The following is a 27480-nucleotide window of genomic DNA, read 5'->3' as shown; positions in this document are numbered from 1 at the left end:
CATGTGTCTACTGGCCATCTGTATATCCTCCTCTTTGGAGAAGTGTCTCTTCAGGTCCTTTGTCTATAATTTTAATTGGACTGTTTGAGGTACAGTTGTTATGTTCTTCACAAATTTGGCTATCAACTCTTTATCAGATGTATCAGTAAATATGTTCTCCCATTCTGTGAGTTACCTTTTTATTTTGTTGATGATTTCCTCTGCTGTGCAAAAAGTTTTTACTTTAATATGGTCCCATTTGATTATTCTTCTTTTGAATCCCTTGCGTGGGATATATCTGATAAAATATCTCTTTGAGCTATGTCAGAGATTTTGTGGCCTGTTTTCTTTTATATTTTTATGGTCTCAAGGCTAACATTTAGGTCTTTGATCCATTTTGAACTTATTCTAGTTTGTGGTATAAGAAGGTAATCTACATTCATTTTTCTGCATATATATCTGTCCAATTTCCCCAACATTTATTGAATAAACTATCATTAGCCCATTGTACATATTTGCTTCCTCTGTCAAATATTAATTGACTATAAAGGTGTGGGTTTATTTCTGGGCTCTCTCTTCTGTTCCACTGATCTACATCTGTTTTTATAACAGTACCACGCTGTTGTTAAAACTAATCAACCTGTTATCAGCAGAGAGGCTTAAGTTCCACAGGGTGGCGCTGTAAAATTCCCACAGGTCCGGTGGGGCTACTGCTTTCTCTCAGGCTGGAGCTATCTGGAGGAGAGTGCTCCGCCTGAGAAAGATGGCTGCTGCAGTATGGAGAACGATTCAGCACAGGGATCCTGGGAGCTATTTCTTCAGCTCTCATGCTGGCTTTCCTCTAGCATCTCTACTCCACTCTTCCCTCCCTCTGCCGGGGCCTAGGGAAAGTGGCTCTCCGTGTCTCCAGCTGTCTCTCCCTGGCAGACAGAAACACCTTTCTGGCTCTGGTGGCATAGTCTGGGGAGCCCAGCTTAGAGTTTAGACCCTATACTTCTCAGGGGGAATTCCCTGGCCACTGAAACATGGCACCCCCCAACTTCAGCTGCTGCCCACGGAGCCCAGCCAGCCCTCTTGTGCCTCCTCCACACACCCTACCGGTTTGATTGCAGTGAAGTGTCATTTTCTGTCTGTCCATGGTTACAAGGCTTCCCTCTCGCTAGTGTTCAGTTGGTTATTTAGGCTGCTTTCTCTACAATTTAGTTTTAATTCCAGTTTGGTCCTGGGAGGAGGTTAGTGTAGTGTCCACTTATTCCTCTGCCATCTTGGATCTGCATCTACTGGCTGATTCATGTATGTGCTCTGATCAGGGACTGAACCCCCAATATTAGTGTATTGGGATGATGCCCAATCAACTGAGCCACACTGGCCAAGGCTCAAATATTCTTAATACAAACAACTTTCACCTTATTCTTAAATGTAAAGTACTAGATAGTTACTTAACTTTATTAGGAATACAATGTTTCTTTTTAAAGTCTACCAGTATTTTTCCAGGATCATTATTGTTAGTATTCTTGTTAAAAATTTAAATGAGTTTTGAATGATCTACTCCAATTCTGTTTTTCTCACAATCCTTGTCATTGCAGTGAGATTTGGTAGAATATGAGGTTTTCATGTGTAGCTCTGTATGTATCTTCTACCTAACAACTAACTTTAAAGGAATCTAAGGAAATACATGAACAAAAAAACAATATGTACAAGAGGGGTCTCACTCTTTTTTTTAAATAGGAAAAAAGTGTTTTTTAGTTGCTCATATACACAATAAAATGCAACAGAGCCAGTAAAAATATTTATGTAGACACACAGTTATTGACGTGGAAAGATGCTAATGACACAGGAAAAAGAAAACACTACAGAATAGTGATGTGTCCTATTGAATTTGTTTCAAAAAAGAAACAAAATCTCATAGTTAAGTACAATGAGTATATACAATCCACAGAAAATAAGCTAATTTAGACTTTCTGATATTGATTGATATACTTGAAAATATTCTTTGCATTCTCTTAATATGCTGCTTTATGACACAAGCTTCTTAGATAATTTTATAAAAATCACTACAAATAAAAATTTTAACATGTTGCTACTTAAATTCTTAGTTACTAAAAATAGAGTTGAAGGCCTACAAAAAGAATGGGTTATTTAATGCAATTCTATTAATGTCATTGATTATACCAATTCTTACTAATACTCTATTTATAAAAATAAAAATATTTAATTCCATCATCATCTTTTGATACACATTGGGTGAGAAAACAAATTTCACAAAACTAGAGGAGCTTATTTTTTTTTCCACTAATTGAGAGATTCTGGTATAAAGAAACACTTTATTATGCATTTGATGGCAAACTTCTCAGTAAAAAACTAACACAAACTCAAGTAACCAAATTTTTTAAAAAGGTAATTTAGAAATCACCATAAAAAATAGAGCACATTTTATATTTTTTGTAAAAAGCAATGTGGCATTTCAGACATTGTACTAGAAGATCAAATACCTGCTTTTACAAGCTTTCTGCCAATATAGCCATTTAAGAAAACCAATGTAGTGAACACAACCAAACTTCATCAGTTCTCAATTATTTACAAGAAAATTTATTTTATGTATCTTGGACCAGATGCCCCTTTCTTTGCTCTTACAGAGTAAAGAGTTAATCTTTGTTTCTATATTGCCTCTCCTACAAAGAGCATGTTTAATACTCAGTTTTTGCAACTTAACCAAATGAAGCTACTATGATTAAATCATATCTCCTAGCCTCTAAAGCAATAACGAAAGCAAAATTTAGCCCTGGCTGGTGTAGCTCAGTGGATTGAGCGCGGGCTGGGAACCAAAGTGTCGCAGGTTCGATTCCCAGTCAGGGCACATGCCTGGGTTGCAGGCCACGGCCCCCAGCAACCGCACATTGATGTTTCTCTCTCTCTCTTTCTCCCTCCCTTCCCTCTCTAAAAAATTAATTAAATAAATAAAATTAAAAAAAAAAAAAAAAAGGCAAAATTTAAGGACTTTGGATTGTTGGCATTACCACTTTTCCATCATTCTAGATGAGTAGTATCCTTAGGTTTCAATATGGCTTAAATATATCCTCTTTATGTATGACTTACGGGCCAAATCTATTTTCAGCCTTTAAAAAATATGCATTTTAAGAATAAGCATATTTACTATCAGTATGAACAATAAACGTTTAATTGACAGAACCTCATTTAATCCTAACAACCCCCTATACGTTTTGATAACATTCTTTCACATTTTTTTTTTTACATTCTTTCAAATTTATAGATGAGTAAACAGTCAAAGATTAGGTAATTTACCTTCAATCACATGGTCTGAAGGAAGGCAAAGTAACAAGTATCTGCCTAACATCAAAGCCCTTGCCACATACCTTTTACGAATCCACGCGCTGACAGTATCAAAATTTTGAATACTCTCTGGTGAGTATTCAGTAATTTATTTATGATATTAGTAATATGGTGCATATAGTTAAAAGAAACTCAGCTAACCAAATTATTTTATTGTTATTTACAAAATATAGAAAATGATGTTTACTAACTTAAAACAAGTTCACAGAAATATGGTATTCCAAGATTTGGAACACATATCCTAGAACATATCAGATATAATTAACTTAACAAATTATCTAAAACGATTTTGGAATAGGGTATACTATATTAATATACATGCTCTTTTATATCAATTCATAAGAGATACCAAATCATAAGATACTATGTATCTTGCTTTACTTGTTCATTTATGATCAAGATTGAGTAAAAACAATCAACATTATTTTCACTATATTAATTATTTTTATTTGGGTTTCTCTGCTATTCTCCTTGCCTTTCAAAAAAAAATGTTCTTTTGAATACTTTATGCACACTTAAATATTTCTGCACTTTTAATATACAACTCACTAAGTACCACCGGTGTAGAGTCTTCTCTCAATTACCACAGAGCAAAAATCAAAACAATTAAGTAAAACTTTTAAAACCACTTGAATGAAAATGTGTTTCCTTCTAAAACCACAAGTCAATATTCTTTGTGATACCTTTAATAATAGTTTTGAACTTTTTATGGCAGTTCAAAAGTCTGTAAGGCAACTTTTCTTTCAAGTTATTTATTGGCATAGTTTTTACAGGGTTGAGTCATCATGGGTTCAACCTATTGAGTCACCTGCTTATAGCATCTGCCAACCACAATTTACTAACTGTAGCTTCCTCAAACTTAAAACCGAATAAACTCAGGAAGGCTGAGAACTGTTTAATGTTTTCCAAAGTAGTAGCTGAAAATATCCTTTCAGAACAGCATAAGTTAAAAAAAAATCAAGCAAACAAAAAAACCTACTCTCTTCTCCTGGATGAACACCCCACCTATGGCAGTCTCACCCTACTTTTCATTTCCCTCTGCTGGGGAGAGAGGTTGTTCAAACCTAAGAAACAAACAGTATTTTATGCTAACATATTTTTTAGAAAGTATTCTAGTAAAAATAATTCCTAGGTTAAGAATACATACTAAACTAGAGTATACATATAATTGTGCCCATAACTATTCTAAAAGTAAGAGTTTCCATTTATTAAAAAAATTTTATCTTAAAAATATAAAATGCAAAAGATATAATTTCAAAATTAATATCACACCAAATACTTTTGGGGCTACTATTCATTACTGTCAGTGCATTATCATAACCTGTAAACTTGAAGAGCTATTATATTTCTCTTTGCACTAGAACCTAATCTAGTGTAAACTAAAATAATCAACAAGTCCTGTAACTTAACAGATTTGGTTCTGCTAAGTGACTTAATCTTTTATCATATAACCCCTGTATTTAAGACTATCTGTTCCCTGCATTGGGGTCTACGTAGAGCAAATATATGAGAAATGCACTGTTATTCATAAAAAAAAAAAAAAGGCGTTGGCTGGTGTGGCTTAGTGGATTGAGAGCTAGCCTGTGAACAAAAAGGCTGCTGGTTCAATTCTTGGTCAGGGCACATGCCTGGGTTGTGGATTCTGTCTCCAATGGAAGCGTGTGTGATGCTGCTCTTGAACATTGATGTTCCTCTCCCTCCCCCTTCACCTCTCTCTAAAAATTTTTAAATTTTTTAAAAAGAGGGAGTTAAAATTATAACTCCGAAGTATCATAATACAACAACTTAACTACCTAGCACTTGTTAAGGAAGACTGTAGGCATGATGTGTAACAATGTTTTATGGTATAGTCATTGTTTTGCTATTCCTAATAGGAGAAGTTTAACTTATCTAGAACAGTGATATATTCATCCTTTTTCATTTCACTGCACACAAACATAACTACTAAAACTCTGCAGCATACCAGAAAATATTATATTTTTTGTCAGTCTTACAAAAAGTATAAATTTAAATCATTCACACCTGGTGGCTATTGTTGTATTGGCTGTTGTCATCTTTTAATTTGACAATCTAAGTGCAGAGGTCAGTGCCTCTGACTAAAAAGTCAAGTATTGTATTTTTTAAATTTTCTTACAGCACGATGGTTGAAAATTGCTGATCTATAACTTCCAATGAAATAAAGAGGGAAGAGAATATTAGCCAAATAAAGTATGTTAAATATTTATTATAGTTTCTGTCTACAAAAAGTTTTTAAATTTATAAAAATAAAATTTATGAAAATCCTATAAACTCTGAATAAAAATATTTCTAGAGTTCCTTCATTAAGTGACATCCTAAATGTAATTTAAACTTTTCATCAATACTCATGGTTATTATTGATCACTATATTATGATACATTCATAATTATTGATCTATGTAAAGTGTTGTTGCCTCTATACCAAACTGTCCCAGAAAGACAAAATTTGAGTTGTAATATTTTTAGTTTCTTTTGTGCTGGTGAAGCTTCTAATCTACCATCATTTAAAAAATCTCCTTCTGGCTTCTCATGCGCTATGGTAGAGGAAACCAGATTAGACACTTTGTTGAAATTATGTCTGAAATAGTCTCTGAGTTTGGGACTAAGAGGCTCTCTTGTGAGTAAAATATATTAGGACTGTATTTCATTCAATAAGATTTTGAATACCAGATGTCAATTACTACGCCAAGAGACTGGCACTACATATAAGGATTTCTGCCCTTGAGGATCTTACCGACTTTTGGAACAGACTAACACACAAATCAATGCAATACAAATTAAACAGTTTTATGTAGGATTTGCCCTCTCAATGTCATCTAGTATAACTATTCTACTTAATACTTTAACCTGCCTCACCCTTCTCTATTCCTAATTGCTCTTACACTTTTCCCTTTTGTCCTGGAAGTAATTAAACTGTCTGTCATATGGTGTCGTTTACTTATTACATTTATTATCTACTGTGCCTAGAATTTAGGCTCCAAGGAGGCAGGAATTTTTGAACAGTGTCTGGCACATAGAATCAATTATTAAATGAATAATAGTATGGCAGGATAGTCTGGACTAGAGTTATAGATTCAGAAGATAGGGGTTTAAACGAGAGGAAAAGCATTGGAAATATGACACCGCTAAGGGTGAATAATAAAATGAAGATACGTAAAAGGAAGACTGTGGAAAACCACCCAACATTAAAGCTGAAGAGAAATAACAGCCACCAAAAGAGGACTGATAAAAAGTAGGGAAACCTAAATAGAAATGTCATAGAAGCAATAAGAATAAATAATTTCCAAGACTAGAAGTGAAGGCAGAAGCCAGGTTGCAATAATTGAAGATGTTATTGGGAGGTGAGAAAATACAGACATAAAAGGTCAGATTGTATGTCTAATAAATCTGGCTATGAAAGCTAAGAAGTGAAGAAAGAGAATAAATAGATGTAATGAGATAACCTTTATTTTTTATTTTAGAATACAAATAATTGAGGAACCTATTTGTACAATAAAAGAAAAACACCAAACAATAAGTTTCAGATATGGTATATGGAGCAAGATATCTGTGAAGATGGCTTCCAGACCACAGGACAAAACACAAGGCAAGAGAGGAACACTCCCAAGAGTATAAAACAAAAAACATGAATGAGTATAACCCACTAGGGATATGTCCTAAATATAAAAACAAAACAAAAACTGCAACAAAAAATTTAGACTATTTTCAGCAATTACACCATTGGCGATAATGTTAGTGTTGTTATTGTAAGTCAGATAGTTGCGTAACACAGGATGGAGCAAATCAGTAAACACGACATTATAATTCGTTCATTCCTGATGTTGCTGAGAACTTGTAACTTTATGGAACATGACTACTGTAAATAATTAGAACTGACTATATATAGATACTTTTAAAATGTATGCACACACAAACATTTAGTGATGAAATGATGTGATTAGTGGGATTTGCTTTAAAACAATACACAAGAACAGTACAATAAAAGAAATACAGGCCATGCACTGGTAACTGTGAAAGGTGGATGATGTAGGTACATGGGAATTCATTTTATCCTTTTATGTCTTAAAATACCTGGGGATGTGCAGGGGGCCGGTAGAGAATCATACCACTCTTCTACTCACTCCATAGGCTGACCCTCTAATCTTAATCAGAACAAAAAAAACAGTCTTTATAATAGGCTACAAAGCCCTACTTATCCACCTTTATTACTTTACCGCATTTTTTACTAATCTACATATAGTTGTCTCACTGATAGTCTTTCAACATTTTCATTTTAGGGCCTTTCTATTTTTCTATCTCAGCTAATACTTCCAACTGGATTTTGTTTTTCTCTGTAGCACTCATCATCTTCTAATATACTAAAATAGTTATTTTGACTGCTCTCTGTCTCTTCTTGCTAAAAGGTAAGCTACAAAAAGGCAGCCAATTTTTTGTTTTGTTTTGTTTATGGCTATACCTTAAGTACCTAGGAACTACACCCAATAAATATCTGTAAAACTGAGTAAGTCATCATAGAAAAAAGGAATACATCTGAGACAAGAAAAAGGAGATAAAGACACAAAAATAGGTATAAGGACAGGAAGTCAAGGGGGTTCCTGCTTGTAACCTCAATTTCCTTTGTGCTGTTGTGCTACAGGAGAAAGGTCATCTGCTAAGAGAAAAGAAGGAAACTGAGTAGAGAATTTGGAATTATAACCCCTTTAGGAAGTGGAAACTCAAAAGGAGCATAGAAAATGATACCAACTGGTACTAAAGGCTCTGCTGAGATAGATGGGAGACAACAGAATGACACCGAAATACATGGGTGAATTTTCTCCTGCAGTGTTAAGCATTTAGGGTAAGGCTTTCCAATAAAATGCAAATGACAAAAATGTTATATGTATCTGCACTGTACCACATATGGTTATTTCAGTATTTGAAATGATTAAGGAAATGAATTTTTAAATTTACTTGTACTTAATTAAATTTAAATAGCCACATGTGATTGACTGGTGGCTCCCAATAAAGGGGAAGGCATTTTTAGGGTATGAAAAAATATAGAATTACTTTTCAAAGGTAAGAACTTTAAAGACAGAAGTGACAGAAAGGCAAAGGCATAAAAGAGGTAAATTACTGGTAAAAATGGTCGTAATAACATAAAATAGAGAGGTACCTTGGCTTGGGGGGGGGGGGAACAACGAAAAAAGTAGGAAAATGTAGGAAATTCAACAATTGCATGATCCACTGTTGAGGTGGTAAAGTCTGTGAATGACATCTAGTTTATCCACTGAGGGTTAACAAAACAATTACTTCTAATGGGCTTCTTGGAAGTACACATATCATGAACTGAGGTTTATCCCAGCAGGCCTGTTTATTTCTGAAATCCTACCGTATCTGTTCTCTTTATCACAAACTGCTATAAAAGTTCTTTCATATATACTATTATAGACCATGGCAACACTATCATCACAAGGCAGGTATTACATACCAAATTTTATAGTTGAGAAAATGAAAAAACGTTAACAGTGGTTGAATGTCTTATCCAAAATTTCAGGCAGTAAGCAGCAGAGTTGAACTCAGCATCTGAGTCCGAGTAGGCCTGTTGTTCTACTACCAAATTCTAATATCTTTGAGATATGAACTTTTGACTCCCCACAAAGAGCCAAAATTTCCTAAGATACATTTTATTTATGTGCATATATGAATATGACTAGATATCTTAAAAAAAGAGTACTGATAAAATTTGGCAACTTATACTTTAAATGTTAGTGCTGATTTTGGTTCTTTTCTGTTTTCAAGTTTGATTAGTTTGTAAACTATTTGCTTTTAATCATATTAGCACTAATTCAGACACTTTGAAGTACTTGGAGTTCTGGTGCAAAAGGCAGAGAGAGCTACCCAAGTTGTATCATCATCCAAATTGAATTCATAAAAATTTAAGTACAAATGTTTATTTACTCCTATTTACGGAATGAGACAGAATGAAAAAGAAATACTTTGGGTGTGACCAAAACCAATAAAAAACCAATTAGTAGTCCAGTCCTCTTCTTTACAGTGTTAGTAGTCAATATCATTAACTACACACTCATGGCCAGAGCAGAGAGCCTTACAGTCCTTCAAAACACTAACAACAGGCCAGTCAGATGCTACTAAGTGATTCAAGTTTGCCTGACATAACATCCATGCAATAAACATTAAGAAAAATTCTTAACAATGGGCTTGGTTAAGCACTGGATGGAATCGTTAGTATATGATGGAAATTAATTGCTTGAAAACAGGAATGCATGTGGAAGAAACAATATAAACCTATCCTTCTGAGGTGGTTCAGCTATGTACTACATTTTGAAAGTTCACATACTGAATGTCTTAAAGATTGTTAAACTTTAAACTTTTGAAGATTCTTTCAATGCTTTTACCCATTTCATGATGGGTGATTTATGAGCACTCTTGCTCACACAGCCCTGAGTGTTCAGCAGTTTTTGACCCAAATCGGCATGACCCCTGTGCCCCTTCCTCCCTATTCATGGGATCTGCCTGAGCAACTCCTTTTATTTCCAGGGATGAAAAAGTCCTCAAAGAGAAATGTTTGCCAATATGGAAGAGGTGAAACAAAAAAGAGGCAGAAACACTAAAAGGCATCAAAATTGACAAGTTCAAAAACTGTTTCAAGCAGTGAAAAAAATGTCCTTGATAGGTGTATTGCCTCAAATGAAGAGTACTCTGAAGGTGACTGAAGTTTAAACATGTAAGAATAAATACACAGTGTTTTACAAATAATTTCGTTTTTTGTTGGGTACCTCCCCCATGTACACAAGACTTTATGTATCTAGATTTTTTTTATTCAACTCTGTTGTACAGAATTTCCTATTTCCCAAAATGATTATTGCATAAATGGTAGAGGGGAGAAGGGTTAATTGGGAACAATGACACGTTGTTATTTCCCTGCAGATTACCTAACTCCCAGGCTCCCCTGCACCGCCCCCCAAAAATCTAGAAAAGCACTCGACTAAAAAAATTATTTTACATCACTCATAAATTTGAGATATATAAATATCCCTATCTAAGGGCAAATATGATGGAAGCATGTTACCCATTTATAGTTAAATCACTTTTATTAAATAACTTGGTCTAAAGGTCTCAGAGAATGTGTGAGTGATATAAAAAATTTGATCTGGAATTAGCCTGAATTTGTAAGGGACCACAGACAGCCAGAAAAAAACATCATAGTATCAAGATTTAAGAGGAAAGTAGAGCTCTGGTAACATTCAGAACAATATAATACTTTCTCACATTTAGGGTGCTGGCAGCAATTGGTAGGTGAGGTGGTTGTCTGCTGACCTCTTCTCTTCTAAGCTGCCTTGACAAGACTGCTTTGAAGGTTTCCACTTTTTCAGTTTTTTTTTTTTTAAATCTACAGTCTTATAGCTGTAAATAAAGAGGGGGCACTGAAAAATATGTGGGGATGGTTTTACCCTTAGCATAATGACTGGGAAGAGGACAATAGGCACTTAAGTATGTTCAAGTCAGAGATGCTTACCATCCTACAATTCACCACAAAGCAAAGAATCAAATTTCAACAGTACCTATGACTTTTAATTTTTTGGCAGTTTTGCTAGGCTACAGTATTCAGCTGTTTCATCAAACACAGTCTAGATGTTGCTGTTCAGGTATATTTTAGATGTGATTAACATTTCAATCAGTAGACTGAGTAAAGTAGATTACTCTCCATAATGTGCATGGGCTTTATCCAATCAGTTGAAGGTCTCAAGAAAAAAGACAGGCACCGCAAAGACAAAGAATTCTGCCTCCAGACAGCCTTTACACTGTTGCCAGAATTTCCAGACTGCTGCTCTGCCCTATGAATTTTACAGTTGCCAGCACCCAAAATTATGAGTGAATTCCTTAAAAACTATCCCCACCCCGCCCCCACACACGGAACCACTTCCTTTTTCTCTCAACATAAATGCTTACTGGCACACACATCTTAATGGTTCTGTTTCTCTGGAGAATCCCAAGACAACCCCTTATTCAGAAACACTGTTAGCTTTCCTTATCTTTTCCTGTCTTCTAAACTCTTGTCTTCTGAAAAAAAAAAATAAAACGAAAAAGAAACAGGCAAATATGTGGTATTTACTGCATCAATTGATTACGAAGTACAGAACACTACGAATACACCTCTATTTTAGAACTTTCGGCATGTTGCTATAATTGTATTTAAGTCTCTCTCCCTGACCTGAAAGAGACTTATACCTAGCAGTGACGGGAACATAGCAATAAATGAATGCCTCTATGTTATAGTTCAACAATCACTGGGTCTTTTTTCTTTGAATCTTAAAAACACAACTTCTCTAAAAGGAAGGCTTGTGTCTATTAATTTACATGACAGGAGTTATACTCCAAAGATTGATCAAAATGCTTCAGAAATTTAATAGTTAAGCAGAATAGTATACTTTAATACAATTTATCTTTAGAGTTAACAACCATTTGGACAAATTATACAATTGTAGAGAAGCAAAACCAAGTGGTACCCCAAGTTAATTAAAAGTGTGGTACCAGCATAAGGACAGATATATTAGACTTAAACAAAATATAGAGCTTAGAACAAAAATTCTGGAATAAATGGTCAACTGATTTTCAACAGGGGTGCCAAAACTATTCAATGGGGAAAGGATGTATCTTTTTAACATATGGTTTTGGAAACTTGGATATCCACATGAAAAATAACTAAGTTGGACCTTTGCCTTACAACCATGTTAAAAATTAATTTTAAGTGGTTCAGAAGCTTAAACATATATAAGAACAAAAACTATGACATTCTTAGGTGACATTTTCATGGCGCTGAAGTTGGTAATAATTTCTCAGCTATGATACCATAAGCATAGACAACCAAAGAAAAAAATTGGTAAATTGGACTTTATCAAACTTAAAACATTGTTAAGTCAAAAAAAAAAAAAAAAAACATAAAAAAACCCAAAAGTAAATCAGACCCCCCCCCCAAAAAAAAACTTACCAAGGCCCTGGACAAGTGGCTCAATAATTGAAGCGTCATCCTGTACACCAATAAGGTTACAGGTTTGATTCCTGGTCAGGGCATCTACCCAGTTTGCTGGTTTGATCCCAGCCAGGGAGTATACAAGAGACAACTGATTGATGTTTCTGTCTGTCTCTCTTTCTCCCCCTTCCCCTCCCTCTAAAATCAATAAAAACATATCTTTGGGTGAGGATTTAAAAAAAAACCCAAGTATTAAGAAACTGTCAAGAATTAAGTATTTAAAAAAATTATTAAGAGAGACCCCCCCCCCCCAAAGAATGGGAGAAAATATTTGCAAAGCAACTATCTGACAGGAGATTGGTAAAACTCAAGTCAACAACAACAGCAACAACAAAAAAACAACTATAAATGGTCAAAGAACTTCACACCCTTTAGGATGGCTATTACTGAGAAAATAGCCCTGGCTGATGTGGCTCAGTGGATTGAGTGCTGGCCTGCAAACCAGGGTCACCAGTTTGATTCCCAGTCAAGGCCCATTCCTGGGTTGCTGGCCAGGTCCCCAGTTGGGGGTGCATGAGAGGCAACCACACATTGAGATGTTTCTCTCCCTTTCTCCCTCCCTTACCCTTTCTCTAAAAATAAATAAATAAAATTTAAAAAAGAAAAGAAAAGAAAAAGCAACAAGTATTCTTAGATATTGAGATATTGGGACCCCTGTTGGAGGGCAATTAAATGGTACAGACACTGTAGAAAAGAGTTTGGATCTTCCTCAAAAACACAAAATTTCTAAATGCTCCCGCAATTCCATCCTCAGGGTGTTTACCCGTAAGAACTGAAAAACGAGACTCAAACATGTATTTGTATACCAATGTTCATAGCAGTCTTATTCACAACAGCCAAGAGATGGAGACAACCCAAATGAGCATCGACAGATGAACAGATAAATAAAATGTGGTATATACGTAAAATGGAATATTATTCAACCATGAAAGGAGAAAGAAAATTCTGACATCCTATATAACATGAGTGAAATTTAAGGACACAATAAATGTAATAAACCAGTCCAAAAAAAAAAAAAGAATGAATATTGCATGATTCTATTTATATGCAGATCTAGAATAGGCAAGAAAGTATATACCAAGAAAGTAGACAAGAGATTACCAAGGGCGGGGGGAGGAGTGTAATGGGGGGTTGAGAATGGGTAGCTAACTGTTTAATGAATACAGAGCTTCTGTTGGGGATGATGAAAAAGTTCTGAAAGTGGAAAATGGTGATGGTTGTACAGCTTTGTGAATGTAACTTAAAGTCACTGAGAATTGATACTTAAATGGTTTAAATGGCAACTTTCATGGTTTGCATCTTTTCAACAAATGTCCTTTATTCACTACTCCATGAAGACAAGGAGGCTGAGGTCACGCAGGTGGCTCACCCAACTAAAAATGGTTTCAAAGGCTCCTTTTCTCATCACCATTCCACCCTCACTGGAAAGGTATAGTTAGGGTTTCTGCAAGAGGAACATACAATTCACATTCTGCTTATTTGTTTGATTTCATGTACTTATAACCAGTCCTGCTCTCCTAGTGGCTTAACTAAATTATATTCATTCTGAAAAAACTTAATACAGATATCCCCTCTGTATCTCTCAAGAATCCAGGGTGGATTCTTTATACCTCCCTGGTGTCTGCAACTTAACTACATATTCCCTATAGTTACATTTCTATTTTTATATGTGTATTTCCCCCATTAGATTATAAGCTCTATGAAGGCAGGGTATTTGTCTTCCCTGAATATAAAACAGGAACCCTCAATATCGGAAAAAACAGCCCCCAACACTTATGTTTTACTGACTAAGGCCTAATGTTGTTTGCCTTTAGTCTGAAGCCTAGGATGATTTACCGCAGATTTCAGAAACAATCCTTTTCACAAGAGGTTGAAAGGGCTTCATTTTAAAGTAATTCTTTTCAATTTTAACTTTAAGCAAATCTAGGACTTCAAGATACCTGTATGCACAACAGAAAAAACTAGGCAGCTGAGAAAATATGGACAGTGCAAAACATCTTCATTTGTTTGGATTCGCTGCCTAGGGAACAAATAAATGAGTTTGAAAAGGATACAATTTTGGAGTATAATTCGATGCCAGTGTTTGAAAAGTCTAGGGAAATTATTCAGGCAATAAAATTAAGGGAAAAATTAATCTTATATTTAAGAAAGACATCAATTCTGAGAAAAATAAAGTGCCAAACAAAAGAATGATGTGTAAATAAGGACACTTCCCATTTTATGCCTTGCAAAGGCAGTGTGGTATATTAGAAATGTCTTGGATTCTAAAGTTTTTCGTTCAAATTCTGTTTAGGTTACCACTAGGCTGTGGGAACTTAGATGCCAAATCACAACTTCCCTAATGCTCACTCACTTTCTTTGTCTATAAAAGCTTCTATCATAAATTCTTTCCCTACCTTGTATTTCTTTCTTCTCCTTTCAAAGCCATCCATTCCCCTGTAAGCTATTCTCTGCTTTTACTAAGAAAACACAAATATTAGATTTAAAAGGTCTTGTAAGGGGGGAGGGAAGAGGGAGATGGGAGAATCAAAACGGACACACAAAAGTCACATGGAAACTAGTATGGTGAGAAGCAAAACTTATGAGTAAGCAGAAGAAACCTGTCTGCAGAAAGGAGATTGAGGAAGGGGGTAAGAAGGAATAGAATATGTGACTTGAGTTCCTGGCTTTGTAGTTCCTAATTCCATTTTGAGTAAGGTTTAGTTGTATGTTCCTGCTATGGATGTCTGATATCCATGAAATTGCCTGCTAAGTCTTTATAATATCCACACCCTTTTAAAATTTAATCTCATGTAAGTGGGTTTCTATTTCTGCTACCTATTCATTTATAAATTACACTTCTCAAAGACTTGTGTGGATTAAATGAATTAATACACCCTGAAAGCATTACACAAAAGATAATAATACAATCCGTTTTCCTCATAAGGCTAACATAAAAATTAACTAAAATAATGTACATGAAAATATTTTTGAAATTGTTAAAAACTTTACAAATGTAAAATGTTAATAAACTAAGAAATAAATTTTTAATTTTGAAAATTTTAAATATGGCTACTCTTAAGTAAGAATTTGCAATTGGGCAAATGGAATAAATAAAAATTAGGAACCCATTTTGAGTGGCAGAAACCCGAAAATCTTTCTCAATAGTAACTAGCAATGGCTTAGAATATTTGGAATCTGATGTCTACAACATAATTTCACATACTTTAAATTCCTAACAGCAGGCACAAAAAATTAAAAAGAGACTGGCAGATTTTTCAGCATATGATCATAACAGATTTGGTACCAGGAGAGAACTATTGCAGACTGTGACTTATGAATGTTTTTAATCTGAATATTGCAGAACAGCTCATACTGGGGCCAAATTTCAGTCAAAATAACATGTTCCTGGACTCCATGGAGACATTTTCAACACACAAGTTTTGCAACCAATTTTTACAAATGAAGAACTCCCTTTTTAATGGCAGCAGATATGCATTTGGGGTAGATCAACGTAACTAGATTTATGGGACCTTAATATTCATGTTTCATAACTACCTTTGAAATTATAGCTATATAAAATCAGGCAGGTGGGAGATAAGAGGAATATTTAAACAGTGTACAGGGCAAAAATGATTGAATATTAAAACATGATGTAGCAACTTTAAATTTTTAAAAAGCCTACTTAAATAAGGAAGTACAATGACTCTGTTTTAGTTACTGGTTCCCCTTTTCAAATAGTCCATTCTACTTTTTAGGCTTCAGCTTGGTTCCACTATTGCAAGCTGTCACTTTTGACTAGAGATGGAATAAGGCCAAGCACTACACAATAGTAGCTTCCTGCTCTGGCCTCATCTTCTAGACCACCCCCAGGCCAAGGCCTCCCCACAGATGCTGATCCTACCAAGCCAATAATCCACAAGCAGCCAGTTCACAGTTATGGCTATGATCCTCTGTTTTTTTATACTCTTGGCACAGTCACCCTTCAACCTCACATTTCTCATTTTCAATGACTTTATGGCAGTAAGGCACCTCTAAACTTCAATCAAATGCTATTATGAAGGCAAAGTAAAAGAGAGATGCATATAAAAACCCAGGGATTAAGTGAGAAGTGTGCCCAACTTCTTCTGTCAAAATACAATTCAGAAACAGATATATAAAAGTACAGAATAGAAAGCTCTCATTAAGCACTACTAATCCAAACAATCCTGTTATTACAATTTTGCATAATTAAGATTTGCATTGACACTGCCTAACTTAATAGACTTCTCTTTTGAGATAAACCTAGATTTAGGTTCACGTGTCTTATCCCTGAGACTAAAGTAGGAATTTAACACAAGTACGTTAACATTGCTCAGAAATGGTTGTTTTTTCCACCTTGAGCAAGTTCACAGAATTATGGCCCTAAGTGTTCTGAAATCCTCTGAAAGGAGCCTCAAAGGCCATTCAGTTCTATTCTTATTCAATGCTTAGAGGACTTTCAAACTGGCAGCACTCATCCAACATGGCCTTATTAGCCCAAAGCCAAACCAACCAAAAACAAACAAAGCAAACAAACAAACAAACAAACAAATAAAACCCCAGCACCACAAACAATTCTGTTACTTGATTATCACCCTTTTTGAAAGAAAAATAACTATCAGCACCAAATGGAACTTGTGCCTTTCCCTGTGGGAAAAAAGGTATTTTGTGGAAGATAATACCACAATAGGGTTCTGAATCTTTTCCAATGTCATTTTCTTAAAATAATAGTTTAAGAAGAAGTCACCATGGAATCTTATCTAAATACACTTCTTAAAACGGGGAGAGAGAAGAAAGAACACTACTATGAAGACTTGTTCTGTTTTACATTGCCCATACCTCGAATTGACAGTGATAAAGTTTATCTAGCACCAGTTGCAGAAAGAACAGCAAGAGTTCCACAGAAGACAAGTAAGACAGATGGTTAAAAGTAAGAGGCCCAGTGGTGGCAGAGTAATGTCCAATGGTTACAGCATATAGTACAAAAGGAGTTTAAATTAATAACATCTTTAATATATCATTTTATTTATTCTTCATAACAACTCTGAGGAAGATAGTATGGTTATCTTATATATGAGGAAATCATTTATTTAGAATGCTTTAAGCTTTCCCAGTGTCGCAAACTAACAAAACAACTAGAATTTCAAATCATGTCTGCATGAACTGGCTTCAAAATTCACGCTCTTAAAAATTATGCTCGACTGATGATTCTCTAGGACAAAAGACTAGTGAAGACCCAATCAATTAGCTGCTTCTGCTATATATTACAAAACAGATGCCACTGTTATGTAGAAAATTTTGTTACTCTCTTACTTCAAAACTTCCAATGATTCATATGGCCTACAAGATAAAAGCCATTTAGTAACTTCACTTAGCAATCATTTCCCTTTTTTATCTGCCCCCAGAATACTTACTTACCTAGTATGATGTCTACTATTCAAAATCCAACTTTGTTCTCTAGCTAGGCTGATATTCTACTTTCCCCTAAATCTGCTGATCTCTCATCAATGATCATGTTGTCTCTCCTGTCAAATGTCTGCCTTAGCTTCCCCATCTTTCACTTCCATTTCCATTCCAATTTTACCTCGTTCATCAGATTTCTTTAACCACTTCAACTGCTACCAACTTCTTTCTTTGTATTCTTGAAGCCTCCACTATGTATTTCATGACTACTTAAATCAAAATATTCAAGGAAATTATTTTTATACAAGTTCTTGTCATGAATTATAATAAACTCCTTAAAAAAAAGACATCAACTTTTAAAAACCATTAAGCAACTAGCAGGATGTTGTGAATGGGAAAACCACAGAATTTAAGTAACTGTTAAGTGAATAGTCAGTTGGGATGTTTCCAAGGCCAGATATTAAAACATTTTAAAGGTAAGTCTAAGGGAAGGAGAGCCTAAGCATAAAATTTCCATTTAAAAACTTCCTTTTTTAGGGGAGAATCAAGTGAGTCAACAGTGGAACACCAAGAGCTCTAACTCTGTCTTCTCTGCTGTGGGTGTTACTCTTATCACAGCTACAATGCAGATGCTCTCATTTACGGCCATATGGGGGTACAGGTGTGTTCCACGCTCCTGCCCTACTAAAAGATGTACTTCCAGTGTTTCTTATAAATTCCTACCATGAATCTCTCTTAATATCAAATTTAACCATCATTGCAAAAACAAGAAAACTAATTTTTCTATTAAAAAAACCCAGCAAATTTGCTGGGTAGTTTCTGGAAGTCTATTTTATTTTTAGTAAAATTAATGATAGAGTAGCGATCTGATACCAGAAGGAAAGGAAAACAAATCAGAGGAATTCTGGGACAGAAACGTTTACATAACTACACAATAAATCCTGGACCAGGTCAAATTTCCATTTCCTCAACAGGAATTTTATAGTTTTAAAATGCTCTGAACTGATATATCTGTTATTACAAACTGAAGAGAGAGAAAAGAAAAGTCTTTTTTCTACCCACCAAAATAATGCCAGCACAAAGTTCTGTTTGTTTCCTTCTGTAAACTATTAGCGGTATCATCTTAGTACCCTAGGGAATAAACGTGCTTTTAAGACAAATTACTACCAACAAGATTTTAAAACTTTTGTCAGTGGCTCACCTGTATCAAATATTTAATTTAATTCAAAACACATTTGGCTAGTAACAAACAACCAGTTAACTGTTTATCTAGGCTGATTGAGGGCTATATCCCATCTCACATTATCTCACCTTTGTTGTGAAGGAATTCCAAACTCCATAGGACAATAATAAAAATTTAAAAGGAAAAAAATACATTATCTCTGCTATACTCCACTTCATAAACTACTGGTAACTTATCCTAAGCAATCAATTGAACTATTTTTAGTCAACCAGATGTGCTGAACAACAACTAACTTAGGAATATTCTGAAATCACAGCCACTGAGTTTATATAATCAATGAGGGAAAAATTGTGGATCAAAATGAATTCTAACTGGGAAATGAACTTTCTCACTGAAGGACTACAGAATGATGAGATATGCAGATCTGATAACAGTCCAGACACATGCATTAACTAAATAACTTAAGACTCTTCTCTGTTCAACTCTTCAGGCAATATTTAGTACAGGCAATAAGAAAATACTAAGATTTGCTCCACCCATTCTTTTTCCTTCAATCAGTAATTCACAGTATGATAACAATGTATCTAATGTTTAGTAAGGTAGTTCAATTCCTATCTTCTATAATGATACTCAATAGTATGTCTTATCTACAAACGATAACTATCAGCTAATTATAACACAGAACTTCAGACAGGATCATTCCTTCAGGTCTTAGATAATTCCACCTTATTCTAGTGAAAATGTCTCACTACAATGCATTTTTAAAACAATAAGATAAAGTATAATTTTAAATAGGCACACTCTGCTTCAAATCTCTAGTGGTTTTAAACTAGTGCCCTTTGTACTATGCCTCTATTACCTTTAACAGTAAAGAGGCCCTAACCAGTGTGGCTCAGTTACTTGGGCATGTCCCACAAAGCATAAGGTTGCTGGTTTGATTCCTGGTGAGGGCACATGTCCAAGTTGCAGCCAGGTCCTGGTTGGGGCGTGTGCAAGAGGCAACCAATCAATGTTCTCTCACACATCAATGTTTCTCTCCTTTTTCTCCCTCCCTTCCCCTCTCTCTAAGAATAAATAAATAAAATCTTTTAAAAGCGAAGAAGATTGTGATCCCTGGGAAATACTTGACTAATAAAGCAGACTAACTCAAAATAATTGGTTATCAGTCACGTACAATTTCTATATCCTCTATGAAGCAACCAACCTGAAAACTGTAGGTGTGCATGGCCAGTCGCCAAAATTCAGGACAAAATGATTTCAAAACCATGCTAAAAGTTCATTATGAAATGGTTTCTTATATGAATTTGATCAAAATAAAAATATTTTTTAAAATTTCTGTCATCACCCTCCAAAATAAAGCAATAATACTAAAGAAACCATAACTCAGCCCTGGCTGGTGTAGCTCAGTGGATTGAGCGCGGGCTGGGAACCAAAGTGTCCCAGGTTCGATTCCCAGCCAGGGGACATTCCTGGGTTGCAGGCCAGAACCCCCAGCAACTGCACATTGATGTCTCTCTCCCTCCCTTCCCTCTCTAAAAATAAATAAATAAAATCTTAAGAATATATATATATATTAAAAAAAAAAAAAAGAAACCATAACTCAAACAAACCCCAAACTATAAAATACATCTTTAAAAACCAATTATTTGTTTTTTCTTCTCTCTTCCCAGCTAGATAAAAGACAGTAGAATCTGTGGAGTTCTCTCTTACTTCCTCTCTCTTTTCCCTTACCCCTTCACTTCAAAGAAAGTCAACTGTAGCTGGGCAATATCAGAAAATCTAAATGCAGAAGCAGAAACTAATTTATGTACAGAGGAATGAAAAAATAGAAGTAAAAATGCTATGATATGCTGCTTCAGTTGCTAAATGCATTTATTTTATTGTCTGTAAGATGGTGGTTTGGTTTTTCTGTTCACTCAACTTTCTTTCCAAATTACTGAAGACTACAATCTATGATGGCTGCATCACAAATTCCCCAACTACACATCACCTAAAAAACTGGCTAAATCAACTAACTTAATACATGCCATCTGATATTCAATGCATTGAAATCATTCAGAGATTATGTGTAGGATTCAAATCAGTGATCTAAAAGTGAAAATATCTGTTAATTCCAAGTTATCTGTTTCCGAATCATTACTTTAGAGGATATTATCATTCTGATATATTAAAAAACAGAACTGTGCAACTATAAACTAAAGTGAGCACACTTCTACAGCATAAAATGCTGAGAACTCAAGCAGGAAGATGATAGATGGAAATTCCCACTACAAAAACATTTCATTAGATTCACAGCAAAGCATCATTTGTGGGAATTTTTAAACCAATACTTATGTGCGCTCATCACTGTATTCACAAAGGCGATTCCCAAAGAAGACTTTTCCTCATCACACTTCAATTAATATCCATATTCAAAAGAAACTGTCTCATGAAGTTTTAAGGAGGAAAACAGGGAGACCATTTATAAAACTTGTTCAATTTTCTCCAAACCCTTCTGATTTACATGGGATTACCCTAAGGTTAAGATACATTGAAACACTATTTACAAAATCTATGCCAGTAACAGCTGCCATGTTTAAGATGCCAAGGAATTTAATGTACTGTTTGGACAACTGGTTAGAGAAAAGCATTCTGGGATAAAGAAACTTTAAACTATATTAACTCTAAAATTGTTTCCTTTACCTAGAATGTGTCCATATTTAACAAATTCATTTAACTAAATATTTTTGAAAAACCAGACTGAACCATCTTAGGCCTCTGGAGTAAATTTTCATTCAAAACATTACAGCAGGAAATCTATTATGTACACAGATTTTTAATCTGATTAAAAATACTAAATATAAAAATTAAAAATACACAAAAAGCTCTATTGTAAACTATTACTCCTAAAACTAGTAAGAAATTCTAAAGATATGTTGGATCCTAAATCAAGTGCTCTTATCCTTTCCAATTTCTAAGAACTGCAAAGTCACATAATTTCTGAAACACAAATGGTTAAAATGTCAAGTGAATCACTTTACCTCTAGAAAATATAGCATCCCTTTTGGGTCATATTTTCCTATACTTACAGAGCAATGTAAGCAGCTAACCAACAAAGATACAATTCACCAAAACAAATAAGAGTAGCTCTTGTGCCTTCATTTTTAATAAAATGATAACATTATCAGAAACTAAAACAGTTTAAAAATATTTAAAAACCCCATGAACCTATGAAATGTTAACATTCTTTCATTTATTACAATTTTTAATAAACATGTTGTATAGTATTAGGCAACCTAGCAAAAGAGCTTATTTTTAAAGTAATTTCTACATAATGATTTCACTTCTCAAAATCAAATCCAAGCTGATACTTCCAGAGTGCTTTTTATGGACTTGCCTAGTCTGACTGCCACTAAAAGAAATAAATTCTAGTTAAGGTATATAGTAAGCTAAACAGCATTTACAATTAGAAACAAAACAAAACCCAAGGAAAAGGCTGTAACACCTCCACTATTAAATTGGGAGTTGCTATGAATTTTTGGCTATATGGAAAGAACAATAGCTAACAGGACAAAAATGAAGCCATTTAATGAAATAAGAAAAATAATGTGAAAAGACCAAAGCACGTGTATATAGACGTTAAAATAGGAAGTAACGTTTAACTGAGAAGACTATCTCATTTTGCTAGATCTTATAGAAAAGACAATTAATTAATTTCCTAAGTATTATAGCCCTACACACAATAAATCACTGCTCATCAACTCCAGTGCACGTTCTTCCCATAGAAATGAAACCTCTGTATTTTATTATTGAAATATAGCAACTATTCTGAAATAAAATGGAACTGACTTTCAGCTCCATTTAAGAAACAGTCAAACTAGTTCACTTATCCTTTCCTTCAATGCAATTACTATATTATTTTAAACATACAAAAGAAACCTATAAAATATATAGATTTAATTCATTCTAAAATCCATATACAAAAACAAACTTCTTTGAAAATTTTACCTTTACTCTTAAAAAATTAACTGATAGAACTTCACTAGAAATTTTTTTTAAAAACATTTAGCTGACAACTTTCAATGCATTTCTTCACATGATTTAAATCTAAAAGCCCACTAGAAAATGCTTTTCCAATTAAATGTATTTGTATTTTAATTGCAACAATTAGGACCTAAAATTTAGAATCTGAACTATTCAATTAATGACAATCTAAGTGAATATGCCCACTTAAAAAGAAAATGAACTACTGATATGTATGCACACAATAATCACTAATTTCACTTAATTACATTAATTCACCCAATTCTTATCTTTTAGAGCTGGAGACAAAGATAATTTATACTAATACCTAATCAGTTATTTTCTAACAATGAATGTTATTTAAATGGCAGGGACTTTATTTTTGCTCATTTGTGTATTCCCACTGACAGAATGCTGCATGGCTCATAATAAATTCCCAGTATATACTGGGTGATTGAATAAATGAATCATTTATCCTATAATGAAAATTTATTCAATGCACTGAACTGCATTCCCTGCATGCCTCCATGTTAGCTGGAACTGAGTATTTAAAGGAGTATCTGAATATTAGTGAAGGTTAATGAATAATTAATTTTAAAAGGAACCTAAAATTTCTTACCTGGTAGGGTTGAAAGGCACTATCTTCAGTTAAAAAATCCAGTTGTTTATCTACAAGGAATTCTACCGCAGTGATAGAACTGGGTATACTTTTTTCAATCAAGGGTTTGAAAATCTGGTGAGAGAAAAAAAAATTCTAATGGTTATTTATACTTTCTGGGTTTTACCCTAAAAACATTAAGGGTATATATAAATACAATGTATTACTGCCATTATTATAATGGTTTTAGGGTACCAATTAATAGTAGTTTTCATATTATAATCCAGGGCAATGCTTTTATCCATACAATAGAATTTGTATTTATTAAAAGGAGTAAAGTAGACTTATAAAAGAGGATGGAAAAATTCTAATATATTAAGCCCCAGTTTATTTTTTAAAAGTTATAATTAAATATACATGTGTATAAAAATGTCTAAGATTAAAGGAGATAATTGCTTCTGAAAAAGTAAACTGGGTAGAACATATTTACCCCAACTCTTTAAGTTTTTTTTAAGCAGTAGAGTAGTTAAAATTTAACATGTGTAATTTGTTTCTTAGCTCACTCGTATCAAGGATTTTTCAATGATCAGGACGCATCTGGTCTTTTAACTCCGCCCATGTAACACCCACCCCCGCCTCTGTCTCTACCCAAAGCACAAATAAAAATTCGGCAGCTTCAGTAAGAGCCGCATGGGGGAGGGGAGCAGGAAAAGAAGAGGGATGTAAGTAGTATTACACAAAACACGTCTTTCAGTAAAGTCTTTCCAGATCTCCACTACTTAAAAAAGAGGGGGTGGGGGGGGGTCAGAATCTTTGTTCATTTGATTATTTTAAAGACTCATCTTTTACATAAAGGATTTCACCATACCTTGAGGTGGGGGAGGGAGTGAGAAAGGCTGGAGACGAAGAGGAAGGAAATAAAGGTATTATGCATGCATTTTGTTAAATGAGTATCACCCTCACTTTCGAAATGGAAGCAGCCTGTATAGAAACCAAGTGTCTTTCTTATATTCCTGATACTGTTCTAAAACTAAAAATTAAAACAAAATTCCACCATCTTAAAACAGTTCCTTTACTATAAAAGGAATCTTAAGTTAAAAAAAAATGGAACTAACCAACTCAGTTTTTTAATTACGTGTATGAAATGAAGAAATTCTTGCTACAAGGTTAACTTATGTGACCAAAGCACAGACAGTAAAAATCCCCAGGAGATCCAAAAGCCGTTGTTTCCCCCTTCTCTTATTATGTCTTAAATCTAATGTCTTGCTAATTGGAATAAATACTCTGAGGAAAAACTTTTTAAGATCATTAGTTTGGAGTGGCTTTTAAGGAGTTAATTTCTATGTTTATGAAATTCCTTTAAAAAGCTTTCGATTCATTGAGGAGCCTAACAAACATGCACGCTAAAACCAAAAGAATATGCATGTAAAAAGCATGCCTTATTTCTACACTATCCACACTGTCAACCTGTAAAGTAATATCCTCTTTCCTAAATTAAAACATGAAATAATTCTTACATTCCCACTTAAATGTTCAGTATTTATGATTAAAAAAATCGAATCACACTAAGGTCCTCCTCCTCCTGTCCTGGTGCTAACCTTTTAAGTTAATTGTGCTACACATGCATCAAAAGTCTTTATATTTAGGTTAGAAATTCCACTTTCAAAACAGGTAGTCCCCTATTATGTTGTTAGTACTGTTGCCATGTAACATTTTCATTTACCAAAACTAAATTCCTAAAATTACCGTTTCATAAAGTCCTATTCATAATTTTTCCTAAGAAGTGACTCAAGTTTTTAAGTAACCCAAGAGCTCTTATTTTATTTAGACTCTAAAATGTCTACCACTTTGTGACACTGACATGAAATACGTAACATTTTCGTATTTTGTGTTTAGTTTTTAGTCAACTAGAAGACACTGGAATCTCTTCTGCACAACTTTTAATCTTTGAACTTTATCAAATGCTCTATTTCTTTCCAAATAGTACCATGTCAGGTCAACTCATGAAGGTTAAAAAAAAGGTCCACAAAAGGTATTATCTAAATGACTAAAAGATACAATTCAATTAAGAAGCATTTAAAAAAAAAAGTAAACTTCTCCTTCTGAGTGACTCTTACGCAAATAATACAGGTGTTTTGCATTTCCTATGAGACCTAGTCATTTTATAGTATGAAAAACATTCTTGTATAGAGAATCTCTCAGAACTCTGCTCTTTAAGGTAGGTCAAGAATTTTGAACAGGCCAACTTATAATTTAAATCACTGAGTTACAAAAAAAAATAAAGTTTAGTTTCTAGGCCAAAATTAAAACAAATTTCTCATTATAAGGGAGAATACAGTTACCAGAAAGGTTAAAAGACCAGTTTTATAATGTTCTATTAATGATACAAGAATACTTAACAATCATGTAGCTAATGGAGGTCAAAAGTATGCCATGCTTTTATTCTATTTTAGAATAGAAAATAAGGCCACAACTTGCACATTTAAAATGTGCAATTATATTTGAACTACAAATATGTTCCCACCAAGGTCATTCAATATTTTTATAGTACTTGTTAAAGATGTATTTCAAAACAGATTAAATGAGAAACCATGAAACTGTATGACTGGTTCCTACTTCATGAAAAAAATTACAATTTTTCAAACATTCTAAAAACATTATTAGCTTAAAAATGAAACAACTGTTTAAAAGCAAATGCATCCTACAGCTTTCATGAGTCTGTACTAAATATTTCAATGGTATAGGTGACTGGAATGTAAAGAAACTAGAACTCATGCATAACTAAGTAACTGAAGACTGTAAAGATATATCTTCTATGAGGAACTTCCATAGCCCAAGGGGAAGCAATGAGTTACCATCTGATGAAAGTCACAGTAGAATTTGACCTTAATAAAAAAAAAACCCCAACCCCTATATTTCCAACTGATTAAAGCCTTTGAAAACCCAAATGGAAATGATTAAATTAATAATTATTTAATAATATTCATGGTTGAAATAATACTTTTTCAATTTTATCACTGAATTAAAGAGTTCTTTTAAGGTCCTCTGTCGGTGTTAACCATATTTTAAAAATAGTCTACGGCCAAAATAAATAACTTACTTGAGAGCCTGCATTTTTGGTAGGGCCTACCGCGCTATAGGAAGAATGCTTAGAACAACTGTATCCTGTTTGGGGCTCCATGCTACACCACATTCCATTAACATGAGGAAGAGGCAAACAGATGAGCCCTCCTCAAAAAAACATTTTTAAAATAAATCAGCTACAGCTCTCCATCATAACTCAGCTGCTCAAACAAACCATGTTAAAGCTCACCACTTAACATTTAACTGGAAAATCATGGAGTTTATGTCTGCAGTCTGAGTTTCTAACAATCTCCGGTTAACATTTAACAATTTATTTTCCAAGTAAAAAACATGAGCTCATTAACTACAAAAATCTGGTATAAATCTTACTAAAGGAAAATACTGAAGCAGAAAACAATCTAAGTAACATTTTAGAAGTTAAAAAAAAAAAAAAGCGGAACTGGAGTGACTTGAAAGAACAAAGTCCAAATTCCCACCCAAGCAGGTCTATTGAAAAACACGATACTGTTAGCAAACAAGTTGGGGGTGGGGGTGAGAACACACCACACACAAAAACCCTTAGAAAACACCCCCCACTTACTTAAAACACTGTATTCTAAAAACTCTAATCGGAAATATTTTTCTGTAAATAATTACACTCCAGTTCTTAAAATAATCTTTTTACAGTGTTATGAAATTACCCATACAATAAACCTCTTTCTTAAACAAATGGAATAGTTGAAAATTCTTAAAAGAACAGTAAGACCAGATCTATAAAAGGCAGTGACCTTAATTCCTAAGACTGAGAAGCAAAACCAAATGTAAATTAAGACAAAAGAAAAAGGAAGCAGAA

The 27480-nt window shown here is 34.1% G+C and overlaps 1 protein-coding gene across 6 annotated transcripts in view; it reads right to left on the bottom strand.

Moving 5' to 3' along the window:
• The window catches only part of JMJD1C (jumonji domain containing 1C), a 261892-nt gene that overhangs the window by 65973 nt on the left and 168439 nt on the right, over nt 1-27480 (bottom strand). For all 6 annotated transcript variants that reach the window (XM_028511400.2, XM_036026904.1, XM_036026902.1 and 3 more), the window contains one exon: nt 23586-23699. In XM_028511400.2, the coding sequence (XP_028367201.1) occupies nt 23586-23699 (114 nt within the window). The remainder of the gene's footprint in view (nt 1-23585; nt 23700-27480) is intronic.

This window comes from Phyllostomus discolor, chromosome 5 (assembly GCF_004126475.2).
Source record: "Phyllostomus discolor isolate MPI-MPIP mPhyDis1 chromosome 5, mPhyDis1.pri.v3, whole genome shotgun sequence".
In the NCBI taxonomy this organism is placed as follows: domain Eukaryota; kingdom Metazoa; phylum Chordata; class Mammalia; order Chiroptera; family Phyllostomidae; genus Phyllostomus; species Phyllostomus discolor.
The sequence above is the reverse complement of the archived record's forward strand: the minus strand, read 5'-3'. Positions and strand labels throughout refer to the sequence as shown.